Genomic DNA, 24,368 nt, shown 5'->3' with positions numbered 1-24,368 from the left:
GCCTTCTCCTTTGCCATTGACAAAAACATTACGCTTCAAAGATTTTGCCTTGCCACTGATCGCTTCGAGCTCTTTGCCCTCCCTTTGTCTGACTTGGCCTTTCATGAGCTTCAGTCCATTAACACCATCTTGGACAGCATCACTCTCGTTCCTACGGACAATGATCTTTGGGTCTCCCGCTGGGGCGCTAGACCTTTTTCTTCTAAGAAATTTTACATACACTGCTTCCCCCAACTCAGCGCTGACATGGACACCTGGATCTGGAAGAACAAGCGTGTGAGCAAAATCAAAAGCTTCATGTGGCTCCTCTCGCAGGATCGTCTGAATATCAGGGACATGATGGATCGGCGCAATTGTAATAGAGATGGCTTGATTGGTTGCCTGCTCTGCACCACCGGGGACAGGGAAACTTTCACCCATCTCTTCTTTGATTGTACTCTTAGCAAAAGGTGTTGGAATCATCTGGGTGTTAATTGGGCGTCGCTCGGCCCTAATCCTTTCCTTAAGGACAGAGTGTCTCTGACCAGGAGCTCTTTGCCTCGCCTGATTCACAAGGAGATTTTCTGTTTGGCTGCCTGGGAAATTTGGAAAGGCCGCAATGACCGCATTTTCAACAACGCCAATGTTTCTCTGTCTAGTGGGTTTGCTAGGTTTTTGGTCTGTATTAAGTCTCAGAGTTGTAGGTTCAACACCGGGGCCAAGGAGGCCCTGAGGGTATGGCTTGTCTCTCTTGCCTCCGTCCCCTGAGCAAGGTGTTCTCTCTCTGATCTTGGTCTTCGGTTCCCCCTTAACCTTGCCAGCAGGATTATGATCCGAGCATACTCGAGTTACTGTAAACTTCATTTGATTTCCCATATCTTTTGGTTTGATTTCGAATCAAGCCGAGTTATATATTGTCTCCACAACCTCTAGACTTCAATTCATTTCCCATATTGGAGTGCTACGCGTGCGTTCCGCTTCCGCACATCACCATGCACTGCTCATGTGTTGGATGCCACCCTTTTCGTCAGGCCTTGTGCTCATCGTGGTCGAGTGCTGGCTCTGATTCATTTGATACGATACCCAATACGGGACTAAATAGCGAATATGTCTTACAGCAATAGTTGCTTTTCGGTGATTTATTCGTTTTGTCCTGACACTCCGACAAAGCAAGCAACGCGCGTTGTGTGTGCTGATCAGGCAGGCCGAACTTTGAGCCGATACAGCACTATAGCAGCTCGCCACAGCCAAAACGATCGGAATTTTCGAATCCGACTCCGGGACGAACTCGGCGAAGCTAAACGGCCAGTCGCCCATATAATCCCCACCCATCCACCCCTTTGCATCTCAGTCCATCTCCTCCGGCCGTCTCTCCACTTCTTGATCGCAACACCACACGCCGCACCAGTTCTTGATCCCACCACCCTCTCGACTTCTCGAGCGAAGCGATCGAGATCCGGACAGCGATCATGGCGCTCTCTTCCGGGTTCTGCTCCCGCGCCGACTCCGTCCTCTCGCCGCCCTCTTACACCCCGGGTACGCCCTCATCGTTCCCGGAGTCCTACGAGGAGTACACGCCGTCCAGCCCTTCTACGCGCCCTGGGTCGCCGTATTACACGCCGTCCAGCCCTTCTCTCCGCTCTGGGTCACCGTACTACACGCCATCGAGCCCTTCTCCGCGCCCCGCGTCACCGGACTACACGCCGGCAACCCCTTCACGCGCCGCGTCGCCGGATTACACGCCCCTGACGCCGTCAGATCAGCACCCTGCATCGCCATACTACACGCCATCGACTCCCAGTCCCAGGCGTGCTGCGTCACCGGACTACACGCCCAGTACGCCGCCGCCTCCGTCGTTCCTGGTGTCCGACGCCGAGTCGCGGACGTCTCCATACTACGCACCGTCGACGCCGGACTACACGCCGTCCAGCACGCCGCCTACGTCGCCCCTGGCGTCCGACGCCGAGTCCCGCACGTCTCCGCCAGCGCCCCGCCGCCACCATCCGTACCAGAGGAGCGGCGCCAGCAGCCCGGATCAACCGCGGCCGGCATCAGCGAGCCTTGGGATATTAACATCTTGTAGTAGGCCGGATATTGGATTCTCCGTGTACAGATCCTTGCATTTCTTCTATCTATGCCTTTTGTGTAACCCTCGGCAGATTTTGTATTATTGGACACTAGTAAGCGAGCACCTGCCCGCACGTTCTGTTCTAAAATATAAATCATGTCTTCTGAATCTCCTTCTCTTTAAGTAAGTTGCTTTTTATTATCTTTTTTCATTGAGACACTTAATATAGGTGTAATTGTTGAGCGATGTAAGCGTGCACCTACAATTATTGTTTGGATCACAGCGTGACATTGTTCACATATTTTAAATCAGTTTTCTTGACAAGTGTGGGCATTGTATATTTCGCAACAACTTTACAAATAAAAATGATTTCATATATAACACATGCTCATGATAATGCAATCCATGTACATGTACGAACAAACCCCACAACAAATAAAATGATCTCCTTAGTTACAAAAAAAAAATGAAAAACTCAACCAAAAGTCTCCAATTCTGAATGCAAGTACTGACAGGGACACACACACACATCCCTTGTTCTTCTTAACCCAAGCTTTGTAGCGTTTGGAATACCATTGGCACTATCACCTGGAGGGTGCAGACTTGGAATTTATCACTTTCTATTCAAAATAAAGAACTTTCTCCTCCAGATTTTTCATCATCTATTCTTCCTATAGTTGCACACTCATGTTTAGAGTAATTAGAAATCAGGTAATCAAATAAGGGACTGGATAAGAAGAAAAATAAAATCTGGTAATAGATCTGAAGCCAAAACTAATTAATAGATCACTGTAGGATAAAAATGCATAATTTGAGAAATGAGGGCAGAGTAAAGAAAATGCACACCTGCCAAGCATTGCTTGAGAGAATGAAAGTGTGACATAATGAGGTGCATCACATGTTAAACCTATTCGCATAAAAATGCATAATCTGATAAATGAGGGAAGAGTAAAGAAAATGCACACCTGCCAAGCATTGCTTGAGAGAATGAAAGTGTGACATAATGAGGTGCATCACATGTTAAACCTATTCGTCATCATGGCATCACTGCATCTGCAAATGCTCGCAAAAAATAAATTTGAAGAACATGTTGTTTAGTCCATAGATCCATAAGATTTATCACTTCTTGTTCAGAAAGAGTTCTGTAATTTAAGCGTTACATGGGATCCGTTTAAGTCCAAGAGAATCAGAGAAATCTTATATTGTTGATTTATATTCACGAAATGCAGGTAGTCAGTATGACTTGTATTGTATTTATATCAGTTGAAAATATGTTGTATTTATATCAGTTGAGAATTAAAGTATCTCAGATTTGCTTAGCTCCGTGACCTGTCATGAACAAACTGGACAGTGATTAACAACCTAGCAAAGAAGATACAGGATGACTTTCCAACTCCAAATAGATCAAGAAAAGTAGAGACTTACAAAACTTTAAATGCAGGCCTGAGAGCAGCCATTTCGCATATACAACATACAGAAACAAAACAAATATAAATGTTGAATTGCAAGTTCTCTATCTATGTTCAGAAAAGTGATTTCGCATACATAGCTAGAGACTAAATGTCACATTTGCTACCATATGGCATATCAGCAAGACGTTTTGGGCACATGTAATTACTTGGTGTTCCTACCACCTGGTGTTGAGGTCAAAACACCATCGAACATGTACAAGAAAGAGAACAAATGTTTTACTCCCTCCATTTCACAAAGGTTAGCGTATCTTGTTTCATTAAGACAAGGCTTTGACCAATGAAAATTCTATTGATATGTATTTTTTTCATACATGAAATTTATATCAATGGATTCATTTTTAAAAGTTCTTGCTAATGATCATGGTTTCGTATCATATAACTTACATGTTAATACAGTAATTTTTAGTGAAAGGCTTGTCTTAACGAAACGAAATACGCCAACCTTTGTAAAATGGAGACAGTAGTACTCACGGAAGATGCCAAATCATCAGAAGTCAATATTTTTTGCAAGCCTAAAGTCACCAGCATTTTTTATGTTAGAATTACAATCATTATCAGGATTGCTGAACTCATACATAAAGCACTGTACTTTGTAAGGGACTAAGTTACATACCAAGTCTTATAGTTTGGCTCCTGGAAATAAAAATATTGGAGCACTGAAACGAATTAGGAGCTTCGGTGCACATTATTACAACATGTTAGAAAGATAATCACATGCTCCAAATATCGCACTGGTACTGACCTTCACATCTCGGTGAAGAATGTGATTTCCATGCAAGCAGTACAAGCGGTATTTTATTTTATTTCACAAATATATTCCGTCATCCTGAAAAACGAAGTACCAGCTTCCCTTTTCCTGAAAAAGCAACAGATGTCAATTGACTAATTAAACTAATACATAAATCCATCTCATCTAGAAATGGAATAGATCAGCAGCAAGCGAAATGATGGAAACATGCTTCTATAGTATTTATTCCATCTTGAAACTGTAGAACACACATGGAAAAGAAATCATTGCACTTACGCAAATAAAAAACTACAACAAGAAGTGGTCTGATCAACATACATTTCTCTAAAACTACATTTAAATGGGTGTGAAACAGTAATGTGGTACAAACCTAAGGCATTCAAATAAAAAACTACAACATGAAGTAGTATTTAAATTCGTAACATAACTTGAAGAACAAACCTGCACACTACATACCAACCATGGAGAAATTAAAGCATGGATTTGTTGGCAGTTGAAATCTAGAATGCTTGTAAACAGCCGGAATATCAATTGGCATTTCAGCAAACACGTGGTGGGTCCGTGGGCAATTGATGTGTTGAGAAATGTCTTACCTAAAATATAGAATGCTTGTGGACAACGATCAAACAACGATGCACCCAACGTGAAGACGACCATGGTTGATGCGCAGCTTCCCTGGCCGGGCACGCGCTGCCCTGGGCAGGTGCGGAGACTCCCCTGTCCAGCAAGATCAGGTGGCCGGGGAGAAGTGGATAGCGGCGGCGTGTAGCAGATCAGGTGGCAGGGTCGTGATCGGAATTCCTGGTCTCGTGTGGGGGGATCAGCGGCGGCGGCGGTGCCTCATCGCGTGGCTCTAACGACGGCCACGGATCGCAGGTGGAGGCGAGCAGACGGGGCGGGCTGACGCGCAGCAGAGGAGGGCCGCGGCCAGAGGGGAGGAGGCGGCGGCGCCTCGTCCCGTGGCCCTGATGGTGGCCGCGGATCGTAGGTGGAGGCGAGCGGGCGAGGCGGGCTGAGGTGCGGCAGAGGAGGGCCGCGGAGGGGAGGAGGCGGCGGCGACCTCAGGGTAAGGGAAGGAGGACGGGGGAGTGGGGGGCGGAGGGGGACGAGGCTGCGGCGGCCACAGGGGAAGGGAAGGAGGAGGAGGCATTAGAGGCTGGATGGGTGAGGAGAAAAGAATGAAGAAAATGGTTCGGAGGCTGAAAGATTCTCCTGCGGGGTGGAATTTCAGCCTCAACAGGTAATTACTAAACGCACACGGTTAGCTAGTAATCTGGTGTTCAGAGAGTCTGATTGTGGGGCTATTAATACTTTATGTTCGTTTAGTGGGGTGGACGTTGGAAAGAACATGTTGGTGCCTTTATAAGTAGTAGAGAAATATTGATGAAAATATATGAGATTGTTGTTATTTTGTCCATTAATGGCCTCTTCAGTTGCTTTTTTTTTCCTGAAATATGTGTTTGTCATATACAGTTCTACTCCCTCCGTTCCTAAATACTTGTCGTTGTTTGGAGGGAGTAGTTGCTAATTGATGGAGTTATGTACTTGAATCAGCATCTGAAATCAGGTCATTGTTTTATGAGCTTAGCTTGCGGATGAATCTCGAAGAAGTACTGACTGAACTTTTGTTGTAATAATATCCGAGATACAGTCTGGGCGAGTTTTTGTGTTAAGTGGTTCTTGTGCGTGTCAGGTTTTAACCTGGCCGATGTTTTTGTGTTGTTTCCAGGCAAGTTTTTATGTGTGGTGTGTAAAACTGAATTCCTGTAATAAACGTCATGTTCTTTAAGCTGAAGGCAGTGGATCTTTGTTCAATCAGCTGGAAGCGTCTTCTTCCAGTTAGCTGACCAGTGCAGCTCACGATTATAAACAAACTCGCACTGGAGAAATATCAGTCAGGTTCATGTCGTTACTGCAGGCATAGGACAAGTTCAACAGTTCTACTAAAGTGTCTCAAAATAAGGAATTTCCTTAAAAAATTCCTTCCCTAAAAATTGTTCAACTCCAGCAGTTCCCTAAAAGATCTTTCCTATTCTATTTGAAACCCAACGGCTACCTCTCCAACGGCTAGTTTTGAAACGGCCGGATTTCTAACGGCTAGTTTTTTTAATCTATATATACATGATCAGCTCGCTCTCGTATCTCTCACAATCTTGCTTCTCCCTCTTCTACTTCGTTTTCACACTATCTCTTGCATCTTTCCACAACAAAATGAGTCACCGCCGAAGCTTGGGACGGCAATTTTGCGAAGATTCCTTGTCTGATGATGAGGATCTCATGATGGTTGCAGTCATAGGCGAGGAAGAACAGGCGGGGTTGGATGCTCCGCGCCATCGAGGTTCACTTTCAGGACGTCATTCTCCTCAGCGCGAATTTGCGGAACGCTTTCGGTGTCTGTATCATTTTCTACATAATGCAATACTTCTTTTAATTTCAGATCACATATATCCATCCATCGACGAGCAGCCCCATCCATGCATCCCATCTCCAGCCATCCCTCCATCCATCTCCACGAAGTAGTACTGAATCGAGGAGCAGCCCCATCCTTCCATCCATCTCCACGAAACAGTACTGCATCGAGGAGCAGCCCCATCCATCCATCTCCACGAAGCCATCCGTAGTCCCAAATCGAGGAGCCGACCTCCTCCGCCGCCGCCACCACCATAGGGCCTGCCGGACCATGGCCACCACGCCCTCCTCGCTCTCAACCCGCCCCTCCTGGCATAGGCGGAGGAGGTCCCTGCGCCCCCGTACCCGCATCAAGGCCGCCATCTTCGCGTTGAGCACCTACCCCGCGGCGCGACGAGCTCCTTGCCCTGCACCACTCGCTCCTCCCCTGCCCCATGGCGCCGCCGCAGTGCATCTCCCCGTCGATTCGAGCTCGATCCGAATGAAATTAGAGAGAAACAGGGAAGAGGAGGAACCTGTCAACGGCTCGGGCTCTGGCTCGTGGCGGGACGAAGAAATTCGGGGCGAGCGATTGCCCCGGGCGTGGATAGGGGAGGCCTCCACCTCCCCGATCTGTAGGGGAGAAGGGGGGACGGATTGGGGATGCCGATTTTTCAGGGAGGCAATCGGGGAACTACTGGATGGCGTTTTTTGCGTTTTCTTCCCTAAAATTGGTATCGGGAGAATGATTGGGGAGCTGCTGGACTTGATCTTACGTCCGGATCCTAGGATTGCTTTTATTTCTTTTTTGACAGATTTTTTTTTTGAGCGATGGATCCCAGATTACTTGCAACACTAGCAGTCGATTTCTCAACTTGCAGACGCCCGTTGAGCACAGGCACAAAACCAGGTAATAAGGCCTAAAGCAGCAGGGCCAGACAGACAGAGCCCGATTCGGTGTTGCGGCGCCGAAGGAGCCCGCCCAGGTTGGAGCAGCGGCCAGAAAAGTCGATGCGAAATGGAAGTCACGACTCACGAGCGTCAGGCCCCCCGGCCCAACTGTGGGCTATGCTCGTTGTGCGAAAGAGAGCCTGAGTCCGCCACTCACATGCTATTTCGTTGTAGATTCTCGACCCGTATTTGGAACATGATTAAAGATTGGATGGAGTTGACGGAGATCGAGCCAACGACTTGGGTGCATATTCGGTCAGTTGAGCAGTGGTGGACAAGCATCATCCTTGCCCATGGCCATCGGAAGATGGCCATCGCATCGCTGGCCATGCTCGTTGCTTGGGAGCTTTGGAAAAAAAGAAACGCGAGAGTTTTCCGAAATGTGGCAACCATGCCAACGATTATCATGAACAAAATCAAAATTGAGACAACAAATTAGACGAGTGGGGACGCTCAGACCAGGCAAAACTTTTGCCTCCGTTTCAAAAAACGAGCGTCAAGCCCAGCAGGTCAGGCTTTCAAGTCTAAACACCGGCGAAGCACTAGCAAGATATGGTATGGCCACGGGCGGCCTGTCTGCCGGTGACCTCGCGCCGACGTCGAGCGAATCATGCCCAGTGCGGCGCCGTACAAAGTAGAAACAGAGCAGGGCCAAAGCCATCTTCCACCCCCACGAGCTTGGCGCCGCTGCCGACCTGCCGTCCGTGCCCTGCCTGACCTGCGCTGGGCTGTTCCGTCCGTGGTACGTACCAGGTGCCGTGTTGGCCGGCTCATGCCTTGTCCTATGTCACAGGGGTCGATCGTGGCGCCACTGCTGCTGCTTCAGATCCGAGATTTACCTGTCCCGTGCATGTCACCGCAACAATTTTAGCTACCTGGGGCCGTGGCCTTTGGGTTGGTGGGTGGCCTTTGCGTGGGTGGGGGGTGGGGTGGGGGGGTGTGTTCCATCCGCCTGCTTGCCGCTCCGGCTCTGTTTCTACCCATCGAGGGACCCGGCCATGGTCGGCACCAAGTTTACCCATCATCATTCACCGTTTGCTCATGTAAAAGTGTCCATGATCTAGGTAGCCAGACCAAGCGCAGTGAATCGACATTTAAGTCTGCGCGTGCAAATGAATCTGGTCGTGCAGATATTTTTAGGCTAATTTTTTTAAAACAATAGATTTTTTTAATCATTTTCAAAAATAATACGCGTTTTTCAAAATTTACAAAAATAATGCGGCCTCGGCCTTGGCGAGGCCGATTAGGCCCAGTCGGCCTCGGCCAGGCCGACTGCATGTTGCTTGCCAAGCGCGCAGGGCCCTCACGAGGCAGTCAGCCTGGCTCAGGCCGACTGAAGCCCAGTTGGCTTCGGCCAGGCCGATTAGAAGTCATTAGGCCCATTTTTTGTTTCGGATCATCGCGGTTTTTTGAACTAAAAGACTCGACAACTTGGATAAAAGTAACACGCCGAATCCGATTGAAAGTAATTAGTCTTCGCCGCTAGTTCGTTGCATGATCAACGCATACACGGCCGAGGCATTTTTTGTCTTGAATCGTTGCGGTTTTTTGAACTAAAAGACTTGACAACTTGGATAAAGAGTAACATACATTGATAATGTGCTGGATAATTTCTCTATCGATTCTTTGCGGTTTTGTTTGAACTGAAAGACTTGACATTTGGATAAATTTGGATAAATTAACATACATCTATAATGTGCTGGTTACGGAACCAAGGCACGACTAAATTAACATACATAGGTAATACCGCAATTGAATATAATTAAAGATAGCAAATACATTTGAAACACAAGCACTACTGAGTCCAACTAGGCCATTTTCCGCTCGTATCGCCACGTTCTTCTGCAACCTTTGCCACGGCGGCCCTTTTTTCTTTGCCTCTCCTTTTCTGCCTCACGAGCATCCTTGCACTCGTTCCTCTTCTTGCATCTCAAGCGCTTTCTCCCTATTTTTCCTTAGTGCTTCGTCAACCCAACGACGTTGTTCCTTCCTATGCTCTTTCATCTCTATCTCTTGCTCCTCTTTCTCCTGGGCTGCAGCTTTTTCCGCACGCTCCTCCGCGTGGAAACGCTGCCATGCATTTCGGGACCTTGTTTTGATCTCTTCCACCGCCCAATCCGGCATCTCTGTGTCAATCTAACGATACCACATGCATAGGGGCGGAGGAGACTACAAAAAAGCCTGCTGTTACAAATCTGATATGACACAGAAAACATGTTTTAGAACACCTAAATGTGCTTACCGGAGGCTTGTCGTACGGCGAAACCGGGACAAGTGGTTCATACGCATAGTTCGCGCACATGAAAAACCTCATGCCCAGCTTATCTTAAAAATCTGTCACCTTCTTCACCTTGCATAGATTGCCGCACAAACACCTGAGATGTTCCACCCTCCGAGGCAACATCGCATCTTTCATCCTCCTCGGCCTCTCGCCCTGGTCGGAGCAAGGCAAACTCATTGGGGGACACTAGAATATTGGGAAAAACAGTAGTGGGAAGGATGCTTGGATGACTACCGGAGATGAGGTATTTATAAGCTCTCAAACTCATTCTCCCGTCACCGTTTCCCGCTTGGTTTTCCCGCCACCATTTCCCGCCTCCTTTTCGCGGCACCGTTTCCCGCCTGGTTTTCCCGCCACCGTTTCCCGCCTCCTTTTCGCGCCACCGTTTCCCGTCTATTTGTATCTTCTGTAACTATAAAAGACCGTGCATGGTATTGAAGTGTAGTCTCACCATTTCATCTGGGAAGATGTCGCCCGGCTTCCCAGATGATCGTAGATTTTGGTCAAGTATGTTCCGAGAGCTATTGTGGTTAGCCGATGATTTCAAGGTAGACAATAGGATAGTTCCATGGGCCGAACTCATTAGTAGTGACACCCTACTAACTGAGCTGAGCCACCAATTATATAGGTGCAATTTTCCATTGAGGACTTGTGAAGAGATACGGCAAGAACTGCTAAGGTTGCACGAAAGGTGGAAAAAGCACTATGAAGGTAAGAGTGAGTCATACCTACAATGGGCTAGAAAACATCCATTGTTATGGGTTGAAGAGGAGGAATCCGATGAAGATATCTTCATGCCAAGCAAAATGGGTAAGAGTTCTTCATCGTCCAAGGGGAAGAGTACTGCACCGTCGAAGCGAAAGAGCACATCATCGTCCAAGGTGAAGAATACATCATCGTCCGATGAAGATATCTTCATGCCAAGCAAAACGGGTAAGAGTTCTTCATCGTCCAAGGGGAAGAGTACTACACCGTCGAAGGGGAAGAGCACATCATCGTCTAAGGGCAAGAGCACTTCATCTTCGTAGGGCTAGAGTTAGGTTATCTTATTTTAAGTTGTCGGTTTTAATTTCAGTCTTTCTATTGCATATGTATTTCCGTCCTACCGTTATTTATATGCAAATGTAACTTGAATAAGAATGCGAAAATTAGTAACATGTCTCTCTCATACATAGGTAGAAACGTCTCATACATAGATAGAAATATGTCTCATACATAGGACCTACATGCAAATATCAGGCACGGCGTCTGGGACGGCGTTCCGGGGGTGCCTATGGCGTGGTCCAGCCATACCTATGAGGTGGCACTACATTGCGCGGAGGAATCACGGACCCATCCTCACGATACTGTGTATCCTCCTGTGTGGGGTCTGATGGCGGAGTACTGAACATCCAGCCGTGTTGGACAGAATAGTCCTCTCCTTGAGCGAGGGTTCGGACAACGACGACTGATGCCCGTAGGCTCCTGCATGTGGGAAAGTACTTAGCATTACAATTGTGTAGCAGTCATGGTAATGAACACAATAGATAGAAATATACATACCCTGTGGCTGGGTCTGTGGTCGAAACTCGAAGTTCATCCTGGGACTCTGCTGGTGCTGCCACGCCGAACCTCCAGCCTCAAAAGAGGGCTGCTGCTGGTGCCAATAGTCGAAAGAAGACTGCAGCTGGTGCCACGACGAACCTCCGGCCTGCTCAGGAGGAGGTGGCCTGGACGTCGATTGCTCTGGTAGACGTGGACGCGGGTGGTGTCGGGGGTGCGCTGCTTCCTGCTGACGTGGCTGCTGCTGGTGCGTGGAGTGACAAGGGGGCCGTACGGACGCCTGGTGGTGAACGACGTCCGAAGTGTGGGTGCACGTGATAGCCGCGTAAACAGAGCGTAGCTTCTCCTCCATTCGTCTAAGTCAGGACTGGTGCGGCTCCCGTGGTAGTAGAAGTGGACCGGTCGAAAGCGAACGTCCATACGCTGCGAACTCGGCCTGTAAATCCTGTGTCAACTGAGCCTGAAATTTGCACGAAGAGTATTACATATATATGGCAAAGTACATAACAAACACATGCATTATGTTAAGAGAAGATACTTACCGCGTGCTGTCTAGAGCCTGAAGTAGACTGACTAGGGTACATATCTTGCAAACTCGGCTCGGCTATCTCCTGGGGGTGAGAGTGCTGAATGATGCTCAATCGGGTAGCTGTCATGTACCTCTGCAAATATCCGTTGAATAGATCGAGATCAAAGGCCGCCAATGGCCAAACCCGTGTCGTCGCAGTCTCCGACTATGTGACGTACGACTGAACCCTCTGCAGCCACTAAGTCTGGGTCCTGGTACTTCCCTTCCTGGTAAACCTGAGATCGCAATAGAAAGTTGAACAATTAAATTATGGACAATTCTGGACGACAATCATAAATTGTAGAACTGCACATACCTGTGGACGATCTGTGGAAGTGGATCCTCCGTCGGTGGAGGAACGACCAATTGACGTGCCCCAAACTGCCTCATGACCCTCTGCTGGGCCATCTCCTCCACGCAGACGTCGAAGATGATCTTTCATTTTGTCATCCAGTAAGCGTAATCTCTCGTGCAGACCGTGGACATCCCGCCAGGGTATCTAGGCGTCCTGTGAGTACGGCTCCTAGACAACCGCCTCAGAGTGCAACACGTCGAACTGCTCGTTGAATGATGGGTAGCAATTCCTGACCTGATCGTGTGCAAAGCATCTCTGTAAAAAAAAAAGTTAGCTTCATTCATGGTTTATGTAAACTAATGTATGAATTTCACATTCGACATATCTTGCTACGTGTCCAAATTGTCGCGAAAGTAGGCAGGTCAATGTGTTCTAAGTCAAACAACTCCTGCTCAGGGTTAGGGTGATCACCCGTAACGTCTGGTCAGCCGATAGAAAACCTCTCCCACGACCAGAGCTGCAACAATAAAGGATATCCAAGCAGGGCTGACTTGGGCGACGCAAGCTGGCAAGCGTTGCACATACCTCGGTACATAGCCGCTAAGACGGCCGAACCCCAACTCCTTTGTGTGATGTCGTCACCACAAGTTGCATTCGCGATCTCCACTGCAATAGGGATGTAGCGTGCGCTACTTGTGGTGACATGGTTCTCGGTGAACATCACCTTCCTGAGAAGCCACATTATATATGCCTCAAGGCTCCGAGTGATCTGAGGCTCAGTCATTTGGATCTCTGGATACCCAAACTTCTGAATCTGCATGCAACAAAAAGCAAGTGTTAGTAAACCCATGCAAGTATCTGAGGTATGCTCTTAGATATATTAACTTAAAACACATCGATCTAACCTGGTAATTGAGCAACCAATCTAGCTTAGCTCCGTGAGCCTCCGAGGTCAGTGGCCCAGCTCTGGCAAAAATACCTTGAAAACGTAGGGCACAAATTAACACATAGTTGCACATAAAGTACAAATTAAAACACAGGGCACAAATTAACACATACCTTGAAAGCGTAGTGCCATACCCTCCTGCCAATTAGCTGGTGCCTGCAACGGTCCTATGGGATCACCCACCAATGGTTGTCCCAGCAGCATCGACACATCCTGGAGAGTAGGAGCCATCTCTCCCCAGCGAAAGTGAAACGTGTGTGTCTCGGGCCTCCATCTGTCCACTAAGCAGCTCAGCAGCGAGTGGTCAATTTGTAGCCGTGTAGAGTTGAAACCTCGTCGCTCAGCCTCTACCATTTCCGCACGAGTTGCCTCAACAAGTCATGCGAAAGGTAAAAGGCCAGCCCACTTTAAACTGCATAAATAAAATGGACATGCAAGGGATGAATAAATAAAATGTAAATGTAAGGGATTATTGAATAAAATGTACATGCAAGGGATGAATAAATAAAATGGAAATGCTAGGGATGATTGAATAAATACCGCTGAATCCAGGCAGGGTGTATCATCCAATTTTCCTTAGGAGTGCGCGTGACAAGGGGCTCGACACTCCCAGGATGCGCCACCAGTCGAGCAGCCTGATGCTTACTCTCAATCTCTGGAGATAGCAATGATACTCTCTCCATTTTGTACCTGCAACATTTATAAACATATTTAGACATACAAATTAAAGTTAAGCATAGTTAAACCGAGAGTACATATTAAAACATAGTTGAACAAAGCGTACAAATTAACACACAGTTCCACACAGAGTACAAATTAAAACATAGGGCACAAATTAACACTTAGTTTCACAGAGTACAAAATAAAACTTGGTTCCACATAGAGTACAAATTAAAACATAGAGCACAAATTAACACATAGTTTCACATATAGTACAAATGAAAACATAGTACAAATTAACACATAGTTTCACATATGTATGATAAGCCTAGTTTCTTCCTCTCCCTCGTCGTCCACGTCTCCCTCTTTCACAGGCAGTAGCTTCACCAGTACCGAAACTTGGACAATAAGTGTCCCTGTGGCCAAAATGGTTGCATAGAAAACATTGTCGTGACGGTCCTCCGGCTTTAGATTCATCCATATCATTTCGGATGCGCCTGGACGGGCGTCTGCCTGTGCCTGTCCACAGTAGCCCGGGGTCAGAGATGTACCGCCTTTCACCAGGGGTTACCTTGTTGAAATTGCCCATTGCACGAAACCCTAGCATCTCACCCGTCCATGTGCTAAGCACATACTCTTTCAGGTAATAGGGAGACACAAATGAGATTGCGTCCATCCCTAGCTGCCCGGAAGCAGCAAGTACATGTGAGCAAGGAAGGTGAAGCAATTTTGGTTTGTTGCAGGTGCACTCACACATTGGCCACGCTTCATTTCCAATCTTCACCTCCTGTGTCCTCAATTCATTTCCAACGCCGAACTTGTCAGTTGGCAACCGCACCTCAAACCTGTGTTCTTGATTACCGATGGCGACGACAGTATGAGACCTAACTTTTTCCATCTTCTCATCCATGTACTTCATAATCTTTTCACAGTACGGTGTATTTGGGTTGTTCATGATATGCATTTCAGCTCTCCGGCGTCTTTCTCTGAAATACTTCACTGTGCCATGGAAAATACCCTCGACGATGGATGTAAGTGGTAAAGCCCTATTTCCCCTCAGGACAAAGTTGTATGTTTCTGCCAGGTTAGTATTCATGACGCCGTACCTAGCGCCATGTGTGTCGTGCAGCAAAGATCAACGCTCCAGAGGCTCGTGCTCTATCCACTGCTGAAAGTTTTTAATCTGCCTCCCAACCCTTCTCCTAGTGTCGGGTGGGTCAAACCCTGGCAAGTCACAAATCCCAACAGGTTCTTCCTCAGATGGTCCTGTTCCAACTGTTGTCTGTGCAGCCACTGCTGCTACATGTGCTGCTACCGCTGCGTTTCGTGCCGTTGTCCTCTCCCTAACATGTTTCTTCGTGAACTCGTCAAGATAACCACATATCCTAGTGTACTTCCATTGTTGGTTCTGTTTGCAGAGTTTCTTGAATAGATTCATACGTGACTTGTTCCTGAACTGCGAGAAGAAGTTGACCCCCAAATGCCGCATGCACCAACGACTCTGCATGTCCTGCCATGGAGTCTGTTCATCAGGCCCAGGGTTTGTCAGTGTCTTTATTGCACTGAGTATGCCTGCATGTCTATCATGAAGGATACACACATTCGGCTTATCATGCACAACTGCTCTCTTGAGCTGCCTGAAAAACCATAACCAACTTTCAGTGTTCTCACCCTCCACGAAAGCAAATGCGAGCGGAACGATTTGATTGTTGCCGTCTTGACCAATGGCGGTCAAGATCTGCCCCCTGTATTTGCCAATGAGAAAAGTATCATCTACGCATAACACCGATCGACAATGATCGAAAGCTTGGACGCATACATCGAAAGTGAAGAACAGTCATTGCGGCACCCTCACGGTTGGATACTCTGGGTGCAGGAAGTGTTGGATGTCGACATAGGTGCCTGGATTACGGGTTTACAGTGTATGGAGGAGGCAGACAACAGAGTCGTACGAGTCGAAAACGAACCAAATCTTTCCTCAAGAGCTCTCTGCTTACCCCTCCAAGCCTTGCCATACGAAATGTTGTACTTAAACCTTACCCTGACCTTATGCATGATGGCCTTCACTTCCATTGCTTTGCTCTCCACTATCTCTGTGTAAAGCAACCGAGCAAGAAGCGTCGACAAGAGGTTACGATGGTCTTGAGAGATACTGGGAATGACACATGTGTGCAACACCAAGTCACTCACAACCCAATCTGTGTCATACTTAGGAACATAGCCATGCACCCTCTCGGGACAATCTATTTGTTCGCACTCCATTGTCAGATATTTTTGTGAAGAGACTGTTGTTTTGAAAACCCTTTGCATGGACATTGCCCAAACAACTATGGCATCCTGCAGATATTTCTTGTCAGGAAATCTGGCACCCTTCGCAATGTTGTTCTGATGATATTGCCATGCAGAGTCGTGCCCATCATTCACGGTCATAGCTGAAGAGAAGTGTTGATTCCATGATGCAGGAATCGGCACCTCCTCTTCGTCCGACTCATGAGACTCATCGTCATAAGAACTACGACCATTTGTATCTTCATCCTCCATCTCGTTCTGCAAGTGACCATCTTCTTCGTCCGCATCTGCCTCGCCAGTGTACTCATCCTCTCCTACTGCCCCGGAGCTCTGGCCTGATTCATAACCACCACCTCCAGCATTCGACACAGAGTTTGCATTGGACAAGTCATAACTTGATTCACCCTCGCCTTCAGCTGGATTGGTCTCATGAGCGACAACCTGGATTAAGGCGACAGGTGTAGTTCCCCTTTTCTCGCAACTCTCTAACCAGCGCACCCACTTTGATGTCCGGTCTATCAGCCTCAAAACCCAGAAAATATTTGAACTTGACTTGGTCCACAATGCTTGCACACGGACGGTGCATGTTTCAGGATTGACCGCTAAACATCCGACCAACCATTCCTGCAACTGACTAAACGTCCATGTTTGAGGGGCCGTTACATCCAACTCCACATACTTAAACTGACTCAGATCAGCTCCGTGCTCGGTTGTTAAGACAGTACCGGAACCGTAGTAAAAAACAAACTTCACTACACTGGACAACTCTGATGCCTAAAAAAATGTTTAGACGTATCAAATACTAAGCAGTACGGCATACAAAAAATATTAGGACGCGTCAAATACTAAGCAGTACGGCATATAAAAAATATTAGGACGCGTCAAATACTAAGCAGTACGGCATATTAAAAATATTAGGACGCGTCAAATACTAAGCAGTACGGCATATTAAAAATATTAATACGCGTCAAATACTAAGCAGTACGGCATATTAAAAATATTAATACGTGTCAAATACTAAGCAGTACGGCATATAAAAATATTAATACGCGTCAAATACTAAGCAGTACGGCATATAAAAAATATTAGAACGCGTCAAATACTAAGCAGTACGACAATAAAAAATATTAGGACGCGTCAAATACTAAGCAGTACGGCATATTAAAAATATTAATACGTGTCAAATACTAAGCAGTACGGCATATTAAAAATATTAGGACGCGTCAAATACTAAGCAGCACGGCATATTAAAAATATTAATACGCGTCAAATACTAAGCAGTACGGCATATAAAAAATATTAGGACGCGTCAAATACTAAGCAGTACGGCATACGGCATATAAAAAATATTAGGACGCGTCAAATACTAAGCAATACGGCATATAAAAAATATTAGGGCGCGTCAAATACTAAGCAGTACAGCATATTAAAAATATTAATACGCGTCAAATACTAAACAGTACGGCATAAAAAAAATTATATTCTATTAAAACATACTGCTACCGGCCATAATATTTAGACGCATCAAATACTAAGCAGTATGACATTAACTGTTGTCCAAAATAATGAGCACTACCAAACGCTAAGACATACTTTTATATATACATACACACGTATCCTCATAAACATATACATTATAGGATAAATACGTGAGAGATTAGGATTTACCCTTGAAGCGTGTGAACCCCAACCTCGAGCAGCCTCACAATCACCGGATGAGCACCACCACCACCTCCAAACTCCTCCAAACCACCACCATTGCCCAACTTAGCAACACGAAATTAGCTCTACATGGTCTACGAAAACACTAGATCAAGGTGTCATTGGGTGCTAAATAGCAAGGGGATGCAGTTTTGTGGGTTAAACGGGAACAAAACTTACTAATTTTGGCTAGAAAATGGGGGCATTTTTGAGGAGGAAGAAGAGAAGAGGAAGAAGCTGGGCGCTGGTCTGGGCTGCTCGGGCTCGGCCTGGGGAGGAAGAAGGGAGGGAATAAAGGGAAAAAGGGAAAGAAAGGAGGGCCCGCCCGCGGTCGGCTCCTGTCGGCCCAGGCGAAGCCGACAGGCCAGTCGCCTGGCCCAAAACAACTGGGGCGCCCCAGTTGGCCGCCCGGAAACCGTCCGCCTGCAGTCGGCCTGGCCGAGGCCGACTGGGCCTAATCGGCTTGGGCCAGGCCGACTGGGCCCAATCGGCCTCGCCCAGGCCGAGGCCGCATTATTTTTGTAAATTTTGAAAAGCGCGTATTATTTTTGAAAATGATTAAAAAAAATCGTATTGTTTAAAAAAATTAGCTATTTTTAGGGCATTATTATTGGCACTTCTTTTTTTCGAGCAGCATCATTTGGCACTTTTGGCTCGATATGACGCCCGATCGATGCGTCTCGCTGAACTTCGGTGCTCCTTTTAGCTCAAGGGAAACTGAGACGAAGATGCAATTTTAAAGTTCAAGGACCTGCCAGTAATCAAACAATCCAACAGAGTTTACTTAATTTTGTACCGGTGAATTCCTCTCAAATCGGACCAAACTATGCAACTATACAAGTGTAGAGGCCCGGCTGGGTAATTTCCCCGACACGTTGATCGGCACAAGCTTACATGGGCCGTGCTTGATTATGTGAACTTCTTGTGCTCATACACAATCATATCGACCGATGGATTTATTTTACATAGGCCTTGCCCATGTTGGATTAATTGGATCTAAAGCTAATCTGGCGGCCGGTTTGGTGCGGTTCCTGGAAACAGAGACGTACGTATCCCTGTAGGCTTTCTAGACCTAAATTAACGAATGGTATCGCGACGGACAACGACTTGATTTAGTCCCACATCGGAGAGCGTCGCAAATGAGGTCCACTTTATAACCGGAACGGCCGAGCAAATGACGTGCCGAATGGAGGCACACCCAACAGACGAGCTCGCTGCTCGTACTGTGGTGGTCACATGTGCGGTATGCACATATAGCAACAAAAACTTGAAGAAGAATATTGAAACCGCCACGATGGCCATGACACTGATGTGATGGTACTAGCGTGCGACACGTACGCTTGGCTATATGACACAATACATTTTATTTTATTTTATTTGGAGTTCTTTTTTTAAAATCTGAACAGTCGATTCCTCCTATCTATGCACGGACACAATACAAACAAAGCACGGAGTAGAGTATGTTCTGCGCGCCAAATTAACTTCCACTAACTTCCACTTGGAATCTTGGATAAGCACGGGGTAGAGTATGTCGGCGTTGACGGGCGTTGCGGCGCGCGGACGTACGCCGTAGTGAGGCACGATCGACCGTGCAGTCTGCAACACGAAACACCGGCCTACCTAGCTTTTTTTTTTGGCGCGCCCAACGCCGACGTGGCAGCTTACAAGGACGCGCGCGGTACGTGCTGCCCGATCGACGACTGCCCGTGCCTGGGGGCTGGGGCGGTGTGCGGCAGGGAGAATATGTAAAGCAGGGCCTACGTATCCACAAGCTTACGGCCTGCCGACCTGCCGTACGTTACGTGCCTGAGCAACCCGCTGCTGCATGCACCATGCATGCATTGCATCCGGCCACCTGCCTGCCCGCTGCTCCGGTTATGCCCGATTGCCCGTTCGATCGATATGTTGCCATGGAGGGCAGGTCAGCGCGCGTTGGAGTCCGCTGGAAAATGAAATCGGTCCGCCTGTGCATGTGCATGTGCATATGGGTTTATAGGGCTCTGGAAATGCAACCAAATCGCGACAAATGCATTTTCTTTCCAAGGAATCGACATGAGCGCTACGTTTTAGTAAGAAGGAAAAGTGTATTTTACAAAAAACCTATATGACAAAAAAAAATCTTCTAAAAATTATGCAACATGCTCAAAAACCTATATGACAAATTGTACCTATGTAAATGATCACACGATTTTCTTACCATAAAAAAGTACAGGATGTTTAAGACTCAAACATCTCTATGCTCTTTCATAGGGTAGAGCTGCACTTTTGGTCTCGCGGGTGCACACGGACTTGCACCGGCTCGACTCATGTAACTCGATCACGAGTTAGCGCTCATTTAATTAATTAAACTTGAACATATGGTTTATAAATCTGGACTTGGCATCTTGATGATGGCGCGATGCTTCGGGGTTTTTTCTGACAAAAAAGAGTGGTGTAGGATATTGGTGGATGGTGTTCTGGCCTAGATCAAATAGATAGACGGATATACAAATCCAAGTCACTTATTTTCAGACGAAGGAAGTACAATATTTGACCCATCGATGCATTGTTGGATTTTCAAGATTTGAGTTAGACCGCGAGATTTAAGTTTGATCAAGAGATATAACGATGCAACAGTGGGTCAAACACCGGGTCTATTTCAATTAGGTCATATAGGATCTTATTTTCGCAAGGGTGGCCTTGAACTCTTGGAGTTCTAAATCATGCAACGAATTAAATATATATGGCCAAGTTAATCGAATAGCCCATTACTTGACTCATTAAACTTGTTATGCTTATTCCTTTTTTTAAGAAAACTTATTTCGCTTGTTTAATGTACGAATTTCAAGTTTAGTTTCCAGCCAATAACGGACTAAGCGCCTAGATCAGCCTTTATCATAGGGAGTGTCTCTTTCTCATCGTAACTATTCAATTAAGATTTTTTTATCCATCGAATCTACATTAATTTTACACGAATCTCAAACAAAATGTTGTTATCATCGACTAATAAATAGTTATTTCTCAGTCGCATGAGATATAGCAAAACCGTAAATCATAATCCGTGTTTCACTGACCAGATGAGAGCCTGCTCCCTGGATGCGCTCCATGTTCTAGCCAACTTTTAATTTCTCTATAATTCAGTGACACACAACAGTCCAACAAATTATATGGCAGCTCTATAGGAAGGGATCGATGAACGGACGAACAAGCAGAAATAAACAGCGCGAGCAATACACCATTAACACAGTATTATAATTCTTCGAGTGTACACAAATTTCTTGTCACAAAATCTGGCCGATATGACGGCCTGGATCATGCGCTTTTGGGGCGTAGTAGGAGCTCTGACTTCGTGGTCTCGTCTTGCATCAGCACGAGACTTCAGTTTCTGAAACGAAAAAGAAATGCACGGTAGTGCATAGTATAGACAGGCCTCGGTCTCCAATTATTGGCCATTATCAGAGCGCACTGTTCTCCCCACGATTCCTTCGTGCCATATGACACTTGCATAGTTTGTCTGCTGGAAGTTTCACGCGCGCCGGCACCCGGCAGGCCAGGGGAGACAGCCATACGTGACGACAAGCGAGCGGGAGAGAGAGAGATATTTGGAGCGGACTTTTGGGAACCGATGTCGACTCGATCGGTGAATTTTTGGCGATCCCTTGCACTCCAAGGTAACTCGTGCCGTTAAACGAGGGAAATTACTTTCACCTCGGCGGAGATAAATAATGCCTTCTGCGTGCGCGTAACCAAGGTCAGGATTGAACTAATGCACGGTTTGACGATGCTTTCGTACCAAGTTACCACCCTGCATCTACCAACGAGTCAAATGGTTTGTTAAACTCTAACTAACAAATAGACGGTAAAGACATTACGGAATGCAACCTGAACAACTGTTGGCTATAAATATTGCAGCCTGGTCGTTGCCACAGATCCACCCAGATCAGTATTGATTTGATTCGATTGACACCGGCACTCCGTGATGTCTCGGTCGCGATCGATTTGACTTGTGGCGTGTGCCATCATATTCTCCTTCCCTGGCTGGCTAGTTTACTCCACCACACATTTTGTTACATGCATGCATCAACCGACGAAAAAGAAAGTACCCCAGCCGTGGAGAAAGGAAAAAGGTGAAGTTTCTGATCACGCTTTTGGCCTGGGGCACCGGCAGGACAGAGTCACCTGCATGCGGTGTGTACTACCCCGTGGCAGATTTGAAACCTCGGGCCACCACCAACGTGACTCACCCAACGCGGCTCACCGTACGTCGTTCTGCGTGTACGGCTTGCGTGTTTACTAATGATTTTTGTCTTGTTTTTCTACTTCAAAAAATATACATGGGCTGATGGACACTTCAAAAAATGGCACCGATCTGGCGATATGTCACACTTTTCTCACGGTTGTAGTATGATGTTGGGTGTTTGCTCGATCCGGAGTTTAGCTGAGGGAGCACTAACCGAAACAGGCGCGGTACTTAATCAATCGGAGTACGTACGTAGTACGTACGACGACACATATAGCAGTATGAGTATGACCAAAGTAATTAAGATCTCAAGAATGTGGTGCTGTACACACGTGCAGAGATGCCTAGATATAGATTTGCACCTAATAATCGGCAAGTACGTGCACATGGGCATAGCCCAGACAAAGAAACGTGTGCCGCTGGGCCGGACTGAACTAATTATACAATGCGGTTGAGGAGGAAAAGTGGGAACCCAATCACCGATTCACCGTTCGCATGATTCAAGAATTTGAGTAATAAAACGTTGATTTACTCCCGTACGTGCATGCAAAGCGGTCGCTGCATGCATGATTCAAGATGAGAAAGGTATAGCATGTTTTCAGTCAGATCGATTAGTGCATCCTTTACCACAGAAGCCATGACCCACTAGCTGGACGGTGATTGACCGGTGCAACATCGATCAGACCCAACACACATTTTCCTCCAAAGAAAAAAGAGCAGAAGCACACTCCTAGTACTGTAGAAGACACGCACGCAGCAACTACACCACCACATGCTGTCATAATAATGTCAAGTCTAAAAACTGACCAATAACAGCAGCAGACATTATGGCATTATTAACCAACCCACTGCTAATCGTGCCCAACTAACCAGTATCCCATTGATTATTCTTGGTGGAGCACGCTAGCTCACATGCATCGCACTGCCGACACACGAAACCCCGTCCTTAATTACAGCGTCATGTCACCAAATTCCTCAATCGGTCGGTATACGTACGCCCGGCCCAGGTACGGAACGCATACACCCAGCCCAAACAAACTTTCTACGACGTATAGTACGTACGTACTGGTCGTACGCCATCGATCTCAGAGGAGCGCGGCGGGCGCGGCGGCGGGCCGGTCGCGGGGGCGAGGCAATCGCGGGACCTGGTGCAGGACCGGTAGAGGTTCAGCACGGCGAGCCAGTCGCCCAGGGCGTCGGCCACCGCGGGCCACCGCCGTTGCGGCGGCGTCCGCCTGCAGCGCCTCCTCGCCTTCTTCTCGGGGACGACGGAGTAGTCGTACTCGGCGACCACCCTGACCCTGTTGCTGTTGGTGGAGAAGAGCGAGGGCGGGAGGGGCAGCGGCGGCGATGGCTTGGTGGCGCCGGGGGGCTTGGCGCAGCGTGGGGCGCGCGCGGGGGTCTTGGGGATGCCCGGGCGGTGCTCCCAGGAGAAGGGCACGGCGGAGGCCCGGAGCGGGGAGAGGAAACGGTGGTGGAAGGGGGAGGGCACCGGGGAGAAGAAGGGCGGGTTGGAGGAAGCGGACGACGATGAGGACGAGTACGAGGAAGAGGATGAGGCGGCGGCGGAGGAGGAGGGGTGGGTGGAGGCGAGGAGGCGGCGGCGGCGGCGGCTAGCGGATGCGGGCGCCGGGGGTGGGAGGAGAGGCGACGGCGAGGAAGGGGTAGGCATTGCGGTATCTTTGGCGCGTTTGTGGATTTGCGGTTTCGGGGAGGGGCAAAGTGTCCGGGGCTTGTGGGCTTTTTATGGTTGGGTCATGGCGCGCGCGCGAATGGGGGCCGGCCGGCCGTGCTCTGGTCGACGAGAGGGAGAGACAGACAGAGTGTGTACTGTTTGCAGGTTGGGGGGCTGCTCTGGTGTGGTGGCCGCCTAGCACGGGCGGACGTGGATCGAGTCCACGGCGGAACTTTTATTAATTCCGGGCGATGCTATTGGCACGAGAAAGTTCATCAAGGGACAGAATGATGTCCATCTATAAACGCAGGGGAGCGTCCCGTGTGGTGTGGGGGCAGATAATGCACGGGACATATCTATCCTTGCCGATGCATTCCAGTGCGTTTATGGGTTACTCGAATGGAAAGTTTGGTGTGCAGATCAATTGTCCAAAAGGCAAGATGCCTGCTTCACTCTTGGGAATTGAGATGCCCCACCATAACACACACAAAGTATTATACTGTAGAAGAAACTCAAATTACAAGAGATGGTAAAAAAAACATTAATCATGAAGATCTGGACGAGGGGACGATCGACATGAACCACC

General features: G+C 47.5%; 2 protein-coding genes across 2 annotated transcripts; one reads left to right on the top strand and one right to left on the bottom strand.

The window, feature by feature from the left end:
- Positions 1 to 1,448: 1,448 nt before the first annotated feature.
- On the top strand, positions 1,449 to 3,280 carry LOC104581366 (DNA-directed RNA polymerase II subunit rpb1). The gene is made up of 2 exons (XM_010228838.1): positions 1,449 to 1,954; positions 3,277 to 3,280. The coding sequence occupies exons 1-2, from the start codon at positions 1,449 to 1,451 to the stop codon at positions 3,278 to 3,280; spliced, it is 510 nt and encodes a 169-aa protein (XP_010227140.1).
- Positions 3,281 to 22,681: 19,401 nt separating this feature from the next.
- On the bottom strand, positions 22,682 to 24,096 carry LOC100840390 (glucocorticoid-induced transcript 1 protein). The gene has a single exon (XM_014895616.2). The coding sequence runs from the start codon at positions 23,777 to 23,779 to the stop codon at positions 23,150 to 23,152; it is 630 nt and encodes a 209-aa protein (XP_014751102.1). The 5' UTR covers positions 23,780 to 24,096; the 3' UTR covers positions 22,682 to 23,149.
- Positions 24,097 to 24,368: the final 272 nt, after the last annotated feature.

The sequence above is a fragment of the Brachypodium distachyon genome, chromosome 5, assembly GCF_000005505.3.
Source record: "Brachypodium distachyon strain Bd21 chromosome 5, Brachypodium_distachyon_v3.0, whole genome shotgun sequence".
NCBI classification, from domain to species: Eukaryota; Viridiplantae; Streptophyta; class Magnoliopsida; order Poales; family Poaceae; genus Brachypodium; species Brachypodium distachyon.
The sequence above is the reverse complement of the archived record's forward strand: the minus strand, read 5'-3'. Positions and strand labels throughout refer to the sequence as shown.